Source organism: Cololabis saira, chromosome 19 (genome assembly GCF_033807715.1).
Source record: "Cololabis saira isolate AMF1-May2022 chromosome 19, fColSai1.1, whole genome shotgun sequence".
NCBI lineage: Eukaryota > Metazoa > Chordata > Actinopteri > Beloniformes > Belonidae > Cololabis > Cololabis saira.
The window spans coordinates 24,398,429-24,412,768 of record NC_084605.1 but is presented as its reverse complement, the minus strand read 5'-3'; the positions used below and the strand labels follow the sequence as shown (position 1 = coordinate 24,412,768).

The 14,340-nt window shown below is 40.8% G+C and overlaps 1 protein-coding gene across 1 annotated transcript in view; it reads right to left on the bottom strand.

The window, feature by feature from the left end:
* Positions 1-14,340, bottom strand: part of antxr1c (ANTXR cell adhesion molecule 1c) — a 51,781-nt gene that overhangs the window by 33,865 nt on the left and 3,576 nt on the right. The window contains exons 2-5 of the mRNA XM_061707965.1: positions 3,284-3,355; positions 1,510-1,581; positions 187-268; positions 49-79 (exon numbers count right to left, since the gene is read on the bottom strand). Of these exons, the coding sequence (XP_061563949.1) occupies positions 49-79; positions 187-268; positions 1,510-1,581; positions 3,284-3,355 (257 nt within the window). The remainder of the gene's footprint in view (positions 1-48; positions 80-186; positions 269-1,509; positions 1,582-3,283; positions 3,356-14,340) is intronic.

The following is a 14,340-nucleotide window of genomic DNA, read 5'->3' as shown; positions in this document are numbered from 1 at the left end:
CCTGAAATAAAAACCACTTTTAAACTACAGGTTTTATTTGATCCTTACCAAAGTTCTCTCTGCGAATCTGCTCATTTGCCTTTGAGAGCAAAGAGCAAAGTTTTAGGTTTAAGTCAGTGAGTAAATCAGCTCCATCTAACTAGTTGTAGTGACTTGTAGTAAAAAGTTATCATAAAATGAGCTTACACTCTGCAGCCCAAGGTGCATGAAGGTGTCTCCACCAGGAATCTCTTTCCTCAATGCGTTGAGACCCTTTTTGATGTTCACTCTGTAGAGCAGAAAAAGGGTTTTGATGAAGGTGTTCATGCTAGTTTGTGTTTCTACTACACAAACTCACAGAGGGAAATGATACCCTTTCATAAAAACCACATGTTTAGTTAGTATCTGTGTTTTTAGCGCTAAGAAAAGGGGGTCAAACAGGCTTAGGAGGAACTTCCCGTTCTACTGTGGGCCCAAGGTGGAACACAATAATAGCAAATACGTTTAGATCAAATAAATAGATACCATAAATGCTTTTTGCAAATGTTTGTTGCATCATCAAAACCAAATTCAGAATTCTTTGAAGACCTTCAGGGGGAACAAAAAGCAGGTAGCAGGATCTGATTCTCCTTCCTTAGTGGTTAGTCAAAAACTTTTAAAAATGAGCTTTTACATCTAAACACGATTAGAGAAAAATAGCTGCTTCCTGTTAGCTGGTAGCGACATCATGACGCAAAGCTGGAAAGCTTGTGAATGTGCACAGCCCGTTCAGTCAATGGCAGAATATGATCACATAAGGCAATTTCCAGCTAATGAATTAGTAGTTAGTTGAAGTCCTAAATTAAAGTCTTGCAACACTGAGTTGACTTAAATACGCTGCATTTTAATTTTGAATAGAAATGCTCCTCAATACATTTCTTTCTTTCGTTCAAGCTATGGTTTAAAGTTTGACAGGCATGACTGAAGATTAACGCTCTTGCAAGGCAAATTAAGTGCATCGTACGAGAACTACAGCTGATGAATGTTGACCGAAAGTAATTTTTACTAACATTGTAGCAGAAATCTTTATACATGCTTCTGAAAATGGCTGATGAAAACTATCTGGGGACTTGTGGTGAAAATTCCACTGCAAATGACCTACCGTATTTCAGGAAACACCAAGGTCATGAGATCATTTTAATCCTGTCTGAAAGCACGCCAGTAATTCGGTGATGTGCAGGCTGGAATCTTTTAAAAAAAGTTCCTCTGGTCGCTTTTCAGCGTAATTGTTTGCAGCACATAGCGTGATATTATATTGAAACTTCCACCACTTATAGTCATATAAGTGGTGGATAATAATGATAATCTTATAATTTCAGATGATAAACACACAGAAATAAATCATCAATAAGCTTCACACAGAGACAGTGAGATGATGACGCGTGTGGCTCCATCACGCATAAAGAAACTTTTTATCTGCAAGCTCTTTTAATAACCAAAAATATATTAAACAGTAACACTGTAAACGTTATAAGACCCAACTTCCTTCACCTGTTTTCTGTCAGTTTCATGATGGTGGACGATCTGGAGGAGAACGTTATGAAGGACATCCTCAGCATGGGACTAGAACAGGAAAGAAAAAAGCACAAACATCAAGACACAGAGACGGATACTAACAAGAGTAGAATCCATAGTTTGTCCGTTGGCTATAACAGAGAAGAGAAACACGTTGTTTTCACCAGAACCATGAAGGATCTTGAAGTAACTGTTATGAGCTCCAGCTTTAGCTCTTCTGGCAAAGCATCATTAATTCATGTTTGGTTTTTTTATTTACCAGAAATAGCTAATTGGACTCCTATCAAACTTTTATTTTGAAAAAAAAAAGTTCTAAACAAGCAAAACAATTGTTCACATGTATGACGACGACACGGTGTTGAGTCAAACGTCTCTGAATCCTTAGATGTGCATGACTGTTATTTATTTATGGATTCAGTTTAGGAGGGGTTTTCACACATGTTCACACATCTTCAGTGAAGCTTGTGCTGTTTTCAACAGGGGGTAAGTCAAGATGGGTCTGTGTTGTTTAAAACTCTCTCTTGTTTGTTTAAAACTGAAACTCGGAGAAAGAAGGGATCACGAAGCTCCAGGTGCTGTGGTGCCAGACAAAACAGCCACAGGACGGTTTATTTTCTACAAATTACAGTCAGTTGAACACATATGGGGGAATGAGATCACACAAATACAACATCACACAAGCATGAAGAGTTGATGGAGGTGTTTTTGTTCCTGTGTGTTTTTATTGAGATGCAAAGCAACTTTGAGTTATTGAAAACAAACCTTATTCAAGGGTGAAACTGTTAACCAGCTCACAAATGTGACACACATAATTAAAAGCCACTTTTGAATTGTGATGCACGAATGTGCGCCATTACGGTACATATTATTATTTTTACTTTTTAAAGGTTGACACTATTTCCCTTCTGCAACATCTGGGCATGCTTTTGGTGAAAATCCCACGGAGATACACTTCAATCACCCTTTTCAACCTTATCTTTACAGCCGGAAACTGGATGGAGTTAAAGATGAGGAGGCTGATCTGGATCTGTGATGTCAGTTTCCTCTCAAACATCCTTGCTGGTCAAGATTGTTTTAACGTTAAGTGGTGTTTATATACTTCAAAACAGCACAAGCATGTCCTCTAGTTTAAAGCTTATTTGATGTTTTTAAATGAGCTGTTTCCCTAAAATGACAAAGCAAGCTCAACACAGCATTTTATTTTTCCCTCCAGCTCTTCTTTGTTCTTTTATTGATTCATTTGTTCCTCTGACAGGAAAACCGCACATCAATTAAAAACTGGCATAAATGCACCAGAGGTGGTCAAGCGGCTCTTTCATTTTCAGGGCCTGGAAATCTGAGTAACATTTGGAGGAGGAAAACATATGAATTGGGACACGAGAGGCTTTGAAACCAAGAGCGCTCACACTCAGGATGATCTGGTGTTTAGTCGCTGACGATTACTCCCAACCATGCCAAACGCCGGCCCTGGTAACGCAGCCTGAGTGCATCACGAGGCTGCACCATGAGTGAATTTCCATGTGGTAAGTTGTAGCAGTGGGGATCGTTTTCTAACCTACGTCACTGGTTCAACAGCAGTGTAAAATGTGTTTTTCTCAAGTGATCTGTATCTGAGGGCTCCAGGAAGTCCAATCCGAGGTACCGAGGCTGCCTGAAGGCCTCTAACTGGGTTACCATGTGTTTCACTTTTGACGCATCCTTGGTGACTTGTTTTGCGTGTCTCCAGAGGTGTTTGTGAAGAGCTTCTTACCTTTTGAATTTCATAGCTAAATTCTCCACAAACTCGTAGATTTCGTTCCAGTGATCCTTCACGCTGCCAGACCTGAGGGATACGGATACAAGCAGAACCGCAAAATGTCAAGAATGGCGTTCAATCATGCAACTTATAATTTCTTAACTGTATGTCTGTGAGTTAAAGACGAGTTGTTCAGCAAGATCTCACCTCAGAAAATACCAGGGTTTAAGCTATCTAACAGACGCTGTGAGCTCCATGTGGCAGAGCATTCAAACGAGAAAATTACAACGTCTCTATCCAACAACAACAGGGGGTCAAAACATTAGCTGCATAACATGAACAACAGGCTGAAGAAATCCCAGATCGAATGCAACAGTTGTAACTTTTACTTTACTAAACTAAGAGTTTTTAGGTTTTTTTAAAAGAAAGCAAGTTAGTTTTACTCCTCAGTTACCTAAAATAGCAAAGAGGCAGTTAGTTAATGCATTTTGTAGCTGCCAATCCTGGAAATCAAGGCTAGTAAATCTGGATTTTTAGCAAGAACATGGAGCACAAACACAATTTTCAGAGCCACTTTGGTGCCAGTAAAATGCACTGGTGAGATAAAAGAGACTCCCAGTGGGCTCTGGGGCAGAACTGAACACAAACTGGTGTCCCGAAAGAGCCCCTGGAGGTTGTGTAAAAAGGCTCCGGTCTCCCCGGGGGAACGTCTACAAAACCAGACTCATAAAATCCCTTCATTTCTTCTGCCCAGCTTGTCTTAGTTAGTTGGCGGCCATTTCATTAAGTGCGAGCCTTAAGGGAGGGGGCTTCAGCCGCGAGTTGACCGGCCGGGAGATGGTGCACAAGCCGGAGAGATGACTCTTGGGAAATCAGCTAACAGACCCAGACTAGTGTAAAGATGACTCGGCATTAAAGGCTTTTCAGGTAGGACATGTGCTGCACTTGCTGCAGGGGTTGGGCGCACATGCTTATTTTACGTTGTTTGGTGTCACTTGATGACCAAAGAGGTTTTCTGATAACAACTAGTTTTTCTCCTTATGTCACACTCTAAATCAAGCTATTGGCAACAATCTAGCTAAGGATTAAACTGGTGTTTCCGAGAAATCCAGGCATAAATGCTCAAGAAGACAATCGATTATAGAGTGAGGTGAGTTTGACTCTGCGATGCTAGGTGGCGCCACATGCACTTTTGCGTTGGCGTTTTTCCTGTTAGTTCTTTGTTGTTCGTCTTTCTTCTTCTCCTACTGTGTTGATATTCTGGCTTTCACAGTGTTGTCACTTCTGAAAAGGGGAGTCACTAGCTTGGTTAAGCGTGGGTTGTGTATAAATGGTGGAATAACTTGAATTAGGACGCATTATCTGGCAATAATAGCTCGATCTCAAGAGCTTCAGTTCAGTTAGGTGTATACATGGTTTTTAAAAATTCGATATCGGTTGGATTAAGGCAACCATTTGACTTTCTGTTACTACATGTAAACGTACTGAGTTGGTATGTTTATGCTTCTGCCGTGCCTCGACTACGTTAACTCTACTCCCGTCATTGTCCCAGCTTACTACTTACTAAGAAGGCTACGAGAAATTAATTTAGTCATCATCTGCTGTGATAGGCAACATTAGTTCCCGCATTCAGCTTGTTAGCATTAATCTGGTCTATTACACCACGTACCAAAAAACACAAAAATCTTTACTATAGTTGGCTGCAGTCAATTGAAAAAACAAACAAACTGTGAATTGGACTTAAAGTTGTGTATATTCAATGTAGTTCTTAGTTACTTCTCACAATAGCTTTGCACTGGGTTCTTTCCGTACTTCCGGGTCAAGGCCCAGGCCTGGAACCGTGGGGCAGTTCAGCAATTAGCATGACTCTCATAGTCAGACTAATACTTGGGTGTATTAAGGTGCTTTCAGACCTGTGGCCCGTTTGTTTTGTTCCGATTCAGGGGCTAAATTGATACAGTTGTTTAGTTTTCGTTTGTGGCGTTTGTGTTCACAAGGCAACCGTCTGTAGCGGTTCAAAGCTGTTAACAAATGCCATGCGCGAACCAACTGTTCTCTCATTGGTCAGAACTGAACGCGGAAGGAGTTTCGTCTTCCGTACCCCGGGAAAAACAACAATGGTAATAAAGCGCCTTTCACAGAGAGGGCGCAAAGCGCAGACCGCTGCCGCCGATCCCATTCATTGTGTATGTGCTACCACGGCGCAAGAGCGGACCGCTCTGCCGCGCTTTGCGCCACGCCTGCCTGCCCGAATTGAACATTTTTTAATTTCACTGTGTCGCGCTGTGACGACATCTCGGCACGTCCAATAGGAGAGAAGGGAGAAGAGAGAAAGTTGTGTCCAATAGGACAGAAGGTGGTGGAGGCTGCGCCGACTCTTCTCCTTGCGCCGCGGAGCACATACACAATGAATGGAGTTGTGTCGGCTGCTGTGTTGATTATGTTCTCACTGCAAACTAACCGCTCCATGTCTGGAATGGAAGCGAGCCGAGACCACCTCTCCTAGGTGATCTCGGCTTGCTTGTTTTGTGCCGCATCCGAGCGCGATTGCTGTGTTCACATATACCAAACGAACCGATCTTTAGGGGGAAACGCTCCCTGTTTCGGAACAACTTCTCCAAACAGGACAGGTGTGAAAGCACCCTTAGTCTGACTATGAGTAGAAGTTTTGTCTGGGACAATTTAAAATCGACCAAGTTGTTAACTTGGAAAGGACGTATTCAGCACTTATGCAATAATGAATGTCGTTAAACTCGTATTGTACAGTTTAGGATGTCGCCACATTGAACTTGGACGGGTTGGACCTTTCTTAATCAAAATAATGACTTTGCAATCCACCTTTATTTTCTATCTGAATTTTTTTCCCAGCACATTAGAGACCTTGAAATTTTGTCTGCTTGTCTGTCCTCGTATCAGTTCCAGACATATTAAAAAGAAACTATTTCTTCCATCCGTAGGTTTTCCATTCTTTCAGCTCGTGAGAAAATGTTTGCATCCACTTTCAGTTCTAAGTATGACTTATTTGGGCTTTTCAGATAAAAAATAAAAACATAAAAAAGACATAAAAAAAGCCCCTTTCTGGACCAAAACAGCACAATTCATGCAAACAAGCTTTAAAAGGAAATGAAGTGTGGCATTTTACTGCAACCAAATGTAATGTTTTTGTGTTAGTTCTCAGAAATGGAGGTGAAATAATGTTATTTGGCCATTTTCTCAGGGGGAAGACAGAACAGGGGAATACCAGGGAATTTCCCATTTAACCATAGGCACTTAAAAGTGTTTTGATCCTGCCAAACTGGACTCCAGATCAGCATTAAATACTCCACACTGTGTTTGTTTGACTTGTGTTTTGTATCCATGTGGGTCAGGATTTACTGTTTCTAAAAGCCAGTAAAGCAGTTTTGGAAGTGATATCTTTAAATAAGTAGTTCTCTGTGCACTAATAACTCGAACGGATAAGGTTCGGGGTCCAAGAGGCCATCCATTCTGGAAGTACATGCAAGAAAAACATTTCGTCAATAACTTCATCTATGTTTAAGTGTTTTATTTCATCTACTGTGAAGAGATGTAAATGCTGACCAACTATTAACCACATGTGAGCCGTTGCTTTTATCTGTGGTCCTGCTTTTCTGATGATATAAGCTCTTCTCTGACTTTAAGGCTTAAATTCCAGTCAAGCTGATTGAGCAAAGACACAGGACAAGACCTTACAAGCTAAACACAATCCTCCCAAATGAAAAAGCTTGAGGTAAAGGAGAGTGCAGAGCTCAACAAAATGTGCAACGCAAACAGAAATAGTCACGAAAGGCTTGCGTGCACACACACGCACACACACACACACACACGCGCACATGCACACGCACACGCACACGCACACACACACGCACACACACACACACACACACACACACACACACACACACACACACACACACACACACACACACACACACACACACACACACACACACTCAAAGACATCCTCTGACCTGAAGGAATAGCTGGAGCCAATTTCTTGTGCAATTTGTTCCATTATAGCAACGGATGAGGGAGGAAAGAGCGCAGTGTTGGAGAGGCTGCAGCTAATGGTCTTGTAGAGGTGTGTTGATCATTTTTGAGTATTTATTTTACATTAGGTGAATCTGAGGACTCCCACTCTTGGTTTTCAGCTGCTTATCTTTGTTTCTGAACCATAGTGGCTTTTGTTTGCGTTGGAACGGCTTGATTGTCTGAGGTGACTTTGAGTCGTGGGACCGATGCCTAGCTTGCAGTTTCGCTCACCTGTCCAAACAATGTTGGGGGAGGAAGAGGGCCATTTCAGTCTACGAGTCTTGATGAAACCATTTAATTCTCCCCACAATCCCTTGATCTAATTTTAATGATCTGCGCTGAGCGCTGGAGTTCAGCGGTTTGAGGTTTGGAGGCAGAGAGTAAAGGTTCAGAGGAGTCAGGGGCGTCGGTGATCGCTTGCAAAGTCATTAAGCCCAACAGCAGAATGAGGTTATATGACATCAAATCATCAAAATAGAATGACATTGTTTTTTTTTTACTCAAGCAGAGAGAAGGAAACATGAGAAAAGAAAGGAAAGGTGAGGAATATTATCTGGGAAATGAATAATTACAGCAGTGGGAGTGAGATCATGTGAAAAATCTGCCGGCTCAACAGCTGGCGCGCGTCTGTCAGAGGAAACGTACTGATGATTCAATAGTTTTACCCGTAAGGCCGACGGGGTCAGGATGAACTTGACACAGTGACAGATCCTTTTTTTACAGAAAGAGATTGAGCCAATGTTGCCAAAATGGAGCAGATTTTAAAATCGGCAATCAGACCCTGCTCCACAAAAATTAGATTAGGGAGAAAGAAAAAATGAACCAGCCAAGAATGAACTAACAGATGAGACAGAGTTACTGATGCTCAGTATAATAGTTTAAAACAGACACAGCAGTGATGTTTTAAGGACAAAAATATATAATAAACGTACAGGAAGAGTGGCGATTAGGCTCATTAGCACGTCTAATTTCACTTGGCAGAGATTTCAAACTCAGTGCAAAAGAGCAATAAATGCTCCTGAATAATACACTTAAATCTAGAAAGGCCGACTGACATGAGAGCATTTCCTGCTCTGCGTAACAGGCGGCAGCGCCGGGGTAAGATTTTCCAACCAGATGCCATCAGCAGCGGCCGGCAAGCGTGCAGTTATTTAGAAAGAGTGCTACCAACCTAATAGCAAACGTTTTCATGCCTTTGGACCAAATGAATGAAAAACGTGGCAACCAAAGTGAATGGAAAAGCTCATGTAAGACTTACAAAAAGATAAACAGATTCTTTGTTTTTTTTAATCAACATCAATCATCATGCTGTGCACTGAATGATGATGATGGATGTTTTTAAGTTATCTAGAGTATGTGAGGATTCTTGCTTTTTTTGCCTCTTTCATCTCAGACTGTATCAGTCAAGATGAGAAATAAACGAGGAGTTTAAACGAGGAGTTTAGACAAGAAAAGAACTTTAAAAGGAATGAACTTCCACCGCATCCACTGTGGATTTTTATCAAAACAAACATGTAAATTGCTTTCAGCGCTTTTCCAATAGCATTCGTTGGCTCAGTTGAGGAAAATTAGGATGGCTAATGGTTCAAGATTATCGAATGCCTGTTAAATGAGCAAATCCAGATGATATGGAGCCATCTTGAGGGTTTCATTGAGGTTAACTTGGATCAGTTTTAGCTACGCTCAGACACAACCTCACAGCCAAAGTTAATATTTTCATTTCTTCATGGCCCAGGTATTCAAATGTCTGTCTAGAAATGTGTGGCGTCAGAGATTCTACATTAACCTTTTAGATGTCTTAATGTACTGCAACTGTGATATACTACTGTTTTTGGTGCAATATGTACACACGAGAGTCAATGCAGCGATACATTTTTTTTAAATAACTGCGCAAAGGGCTGCATGCATGATTACTGACCAGCGATGCTGAACAGACTGAAAGAAGGTAAGAAGTGAATCCTCTAGAGTTATTGTATGGAAACGAAAAGGACCTGAACTGTGCAAACAACTTAAATTCATTTTCAGTAATGGCTTATTTTGCTGACTTGGGGAGGCAGCAAAGAATGAATCAGACAGTTTGAAATTTAGAGAGGGGGCGTATTATGTGTCCGTTGAGGGAAAACACGAAGCTGAGCTGAAGGAAGGCAGGAAGTAGAAGAACAAGACAAAGGCAACAACAGGATTAAGGCACAAAAACAAGACAAACATTTATGTTGCATATTTATGTGCCTCATGTGCTTACTGACGACAGTGTCGACAATTTTCAAATACAAGCCTTACAGTTAAAAAGCTGCGGGTTTTTTTTATTTGTAAATTACTGGGAATTTACTGGTTTCTGAAAAAGAAAACATATTACAACTTTTTTTTTGTGGATAATGTACACATTTTTTCCTGAGGTTTTGATCTCAGGAAAAAAGAGCTTTGGTCAAAGTACCACAGGAATACCAGACTTTTCAACCACGTTTTCACATCTCTGTTCTTTATGTGCTGACTTTAGGCAACGACCAACATCCTGTTTTCCTCTTTGCAGGGAATCAGGAAGTGCAGTTCCTCAAATGGCCACTGGGTGCTCCAAACGATCCAACTCTTAACAACTCGGATCAAAACACCGTTTTGGTCTCTATAGCTAGATTTTACATCAACTACAGCTTTATGGGGGTGTTGATATTTTTATGTACCTCATCAGGTTAAAATAATACCAAACCACAATGGGGGGGTTGTTTTGAGTGACAGTTTGTGTAATTACATAGCTGTCACTTAAATTACTTGGCATCTTCGGTGAACTTAACTACTAAGCTGTGAATAAAGTGCCAACAGAGAGTGGTTGGTCTTATTTTAAAGATAAAACGGCTTGTTTTGGTGTTAAATGTACAAAGAGATTAAGATTATAACGATTGGTTCTGGATTGCCGGGGAAGGTTCTGGGTAGAAACTCTGTTGGGGTGTCTGTGTGTCATAAACGCTGTGCAGACTCTGAACTCTGTTTGTGTAATGAGTTATATCTTAAGTTTTAGTATATATTTGCTGCTGTTACATTATAGTCTTGTAAGATCAAGAATAACGAACTTCAAACGATGGAAACACGACAATACAACTACGTTTTACGGCCACGATGAAGCATCGCAATGTTACACAGCCAAAAAGTCGTGGTATTATTGTAATTATCGGTTCTGAAATAAAGAGAATCAGTGAGGAACACGTGTCCTCACTTTATAAAACATGGAAGTTGTTATGTAAGACATGGAGTTGTTCAACATGTGATCAAACGTACAAAACCGCTGCTATGTGCATTTAAACAGCAAATCACTTCTTATACTGTAGTTGTTTTGTTGAAACACATATTTCTTTAATTACAATCTACTCTCAGCTCCATAGTTTATGTCAGCTCTGCTATTTCATAATTAATCCTAGCTTGTTTTCAAAGTTTTATGCCATGCAACTTTAGAGCTTTGACTCAGTCTGTTATTTATTTATCTAGGTGAAATGATTTCATGTTTGTCTTCAAGCTGGCAGTTTGGTGAGTTTGCTTTAGTTGCCTCTTTAGCAGAAATTGTGTCTGAGTGTCTGGTATCCTGTAAGAAAATAACAGCTGAAATGTGTTTGTTTAATATGAATCATTTCCTAACCTCTCCCTCCGTGTTTTTGTTTTTTTCCTTTTTTAATTTTCTCATCATGTCTCCTTCGAACTCTCCAGCAGCCTCTTCTCTCCCGGGCTGATGGCATGTGGAGGAAAAAATGCTTCTCTGGTCTGAAAACATAGCTGCTCAGTGTCGTTTTCATGGTTAAAAGTGTCTAAAAAAGAAAAGAAAAAAATCCCAGCCCCCTCGAGGAGGCCGTCTGCCATTCCAGCTGAGCTTACCCACACCACCCCATCCTGCAACCAATGACGGTGCCCCAATTTAACTGAGTGGGCACAAGCATTTGTTTGTTTAAAACCGCTAACCTACTTTTACAGCAACTGCAGAAATCAAAGTCTTTACTACATGAGCGCTAAGCTAATGCCCTGCATCCATTCCAAAGCCGAGAGGACTTGAGAAAATTAGAGGACACGGGTTCACAGAGGGACATGTGCGAAGAGGTTTTGATTGTTCAGTTTTTATCTGACCATCCAACTGCCTGCTCTTCCATGTTCCTCCTGCATAAGTGAAGCCAGTTTTCAGATGGACAAAGACTGACGTGATTTCTCCAGACATGTCTTCCTGCCGGGAACACAAAAGCAACAGGCTGCAAGGGGCCGGCGGGCAAAACACAGCGGGGGTGTCATTCCACAGTGAGAGCATATTCCGACGTATCAAAAGTATTTACAGACTGCAGCTGCACTTTTGGTTTTTCCGCTGACTCGCTTGGATTCAGCCAACATGATTCAAGGTCTCATGGGAGTGCTAACTTGTGACTCCGTCGACAACAGAAACGTTTTGAAAAATAAAGACATGACTTCAAATTACCGTGATCTGACCGAGGTTTATTACCAAAGATTTGTGGGTTTTATTGATGACATCACTAAGCTGTCAGAAGTATGAGTTTCCGCAACGTTAATGCTGCAGTAACACCATGGAAGACCGACGGGATTATGGATTGAAGAGGCATTGAGGTGGAAAGAAAGTTAATGGAATGGGGTTGAAGCTAAAAAGAAAATGGAAAAAGAGGAAACTTTGGTAAGGCTGAGTACTTTTTGGTCACCCAGGATTATTTGTACTATAATAAAAGTTTACACAAAAATATATGTACTGCTCAGTTTCACAATTCACTGGAATTATTATTATATGCACCCGTGTTTGCTAATCTGAACCCACTCACCAAAAACAAACATATTAAAGGCAGCGTTCATGACGAAGTGGACACACATATGACCAGTCAATCTGTCGGTGGAGTTCTTTTTCTCCACAAACACACCCCAAACTATTCATCTGGAAATGTTTTCCATATGAAAACACTCTGAATCTGAAGATGAATATTCAAACCGAGGCGCAGGCTATGCAGCAATTGGTCACTGGAATTTAAAGCTACCCTATGTAGAAATATCCCTTCTCACCAAATGGGTGGGGGCAAAAACAAGAAAATGTATGTATCAGCCACTGGTTGAAAAATATAACCAGACCGTCCCCACTCATTATTTCAGTATTGACAGTGGCTTTTTTGTCAACACAGCAGATCTTCAGCAGATGTTCATCATCTGGGGAGCAGAGGTGCTCCCCCACAGCACCATGCCCAGGACTGCACCATCTGCTGAGGAAGAGCACCAGCATCACTTCCACCCCAACCCCTCTGAATTCCCCCCGTGCACCATGGTCCAGAACATGCTCCTGCAGCCATACCTCTGCCAGGATGTCCACTGCAGTTTCATTGATGCTGTAAAACGATATGCAGTTGTACCGCCGAGGACGGAAGCGCAAAGTTGCTTTGGGTGGTTTTTGCTGATAGCAGGGACGGAAGATCCCCTGCAGCTGGACAACCCTTAGTAAAAGTAAGTATATATTCCTTCTAGGGGTTGCCAAGGACCTCACGATAAAATACACATCACAATACTTGAGTCACGATACAGTACGATATTTCAATATCCAAATTTTGCGATATATTGGGATGTTATACATAGTTCGCTGAAAACTGTAAGAGGCATTATGCACCTTCAAATCTGAGTTGCATGTACATCAAATTATAGTAATAAAAACAATGTAATTCTCAATTTTTTTGTTATTAATTTTTTTTTGTTTTTTCTTCTTCCGGTTTTGATGTTTGTTGTTTGCTTTCATATTGTGGGTTGTTCCTTGGGTAAAATGTTAAAAACTATAGATAAAATATAAAAAAAAACAAAAAACAATGTAATTCAAATTATCCATGCTGTTTTATTGTAACTTTTCAAGCTAAAGTTACAACATATTTGCATATGTTTTTCATATTATTTAAATAATATGAAATTAACATTAACAATATTATGTATACAATAAAGTCGTACTGGTCTTACATTGGAAACATTATTTATTATGTCAAAAAAATTATACATATTTAAATTTTGAATATCGATATCGAATCAGCCAGAAAAGTATCGCGATATTGCCATATCGATATTTTTTTCCCACCCCTAATTCCTTTGAATAAAACAGAAATTGATTTAAAAAAAATTTTTTTATCACCAACAAGTCTTTTGTTCTGCTCTAACTCCTCCTCCTGGTTGACATGAAACTCAGCTGAGGAGCAAACCTATGCGTTCACTAGATTCAATGTCTTCAGTTTCAGTGCTTTCAACAACTAAATGTCCACTACGTTTATTCAATTTGCACTTTTTTGGCCTCTCGCCTCACTCGGCACTGTCACAACCTCACTTTCACAGCGTCTTGCATATAGCTCTGCGAGGCAAAAAAGCGGTTGACATGATGCCTCTCTCCAACACCCACATTTTCCGAACCATATCCCCAGATGTCCAAAACTCAGACTAGCAACCACACCTCCTCAGCCCGAACAAGGACGGCCCTGCATGTTTGAGCCATGGCATGACATCACCATCCCAAGTCCCCAATAAATACTTTAGGAGCTGAGTTTATGAGTCGCCACCTCAAACGGGTTTGTCATCCAACATCCAGCATTCTCACAGTACTAATGACAACTTCAGCCGTGCGTTGTCTTTAGTGCTAATTACAAAATGAGCGGGCTGGCTCTATGAACTAAGAAAGTAAACATGGTTATCCGCTAAACACCATCATGGTAACGTTGTCATAATGACAGTTCAACCAGTCTACCACAGTGGCTGAGTCGAGTCTCACAGAGGCACCAGCATGATTTAAGGTTTCAGAGTGATGAGAAACCAAAATATGTGACTCTGATTTGATTAACATCCTTTTTTGGACCAAATTTGTCTCCTCTGTAAGACGTGGAAATATTTCCATTAGCTCTTTGAAGGACCTAGTGACCTAGATCCTCTCACAACTTCCTCAAAATGATGTTTACACCCTCTAAACAGATAAACTAGAGCACCATGGTCATGCTGTGTCTCATAAACTGACTAAGACCTGAATAAGGAGAGCTGAG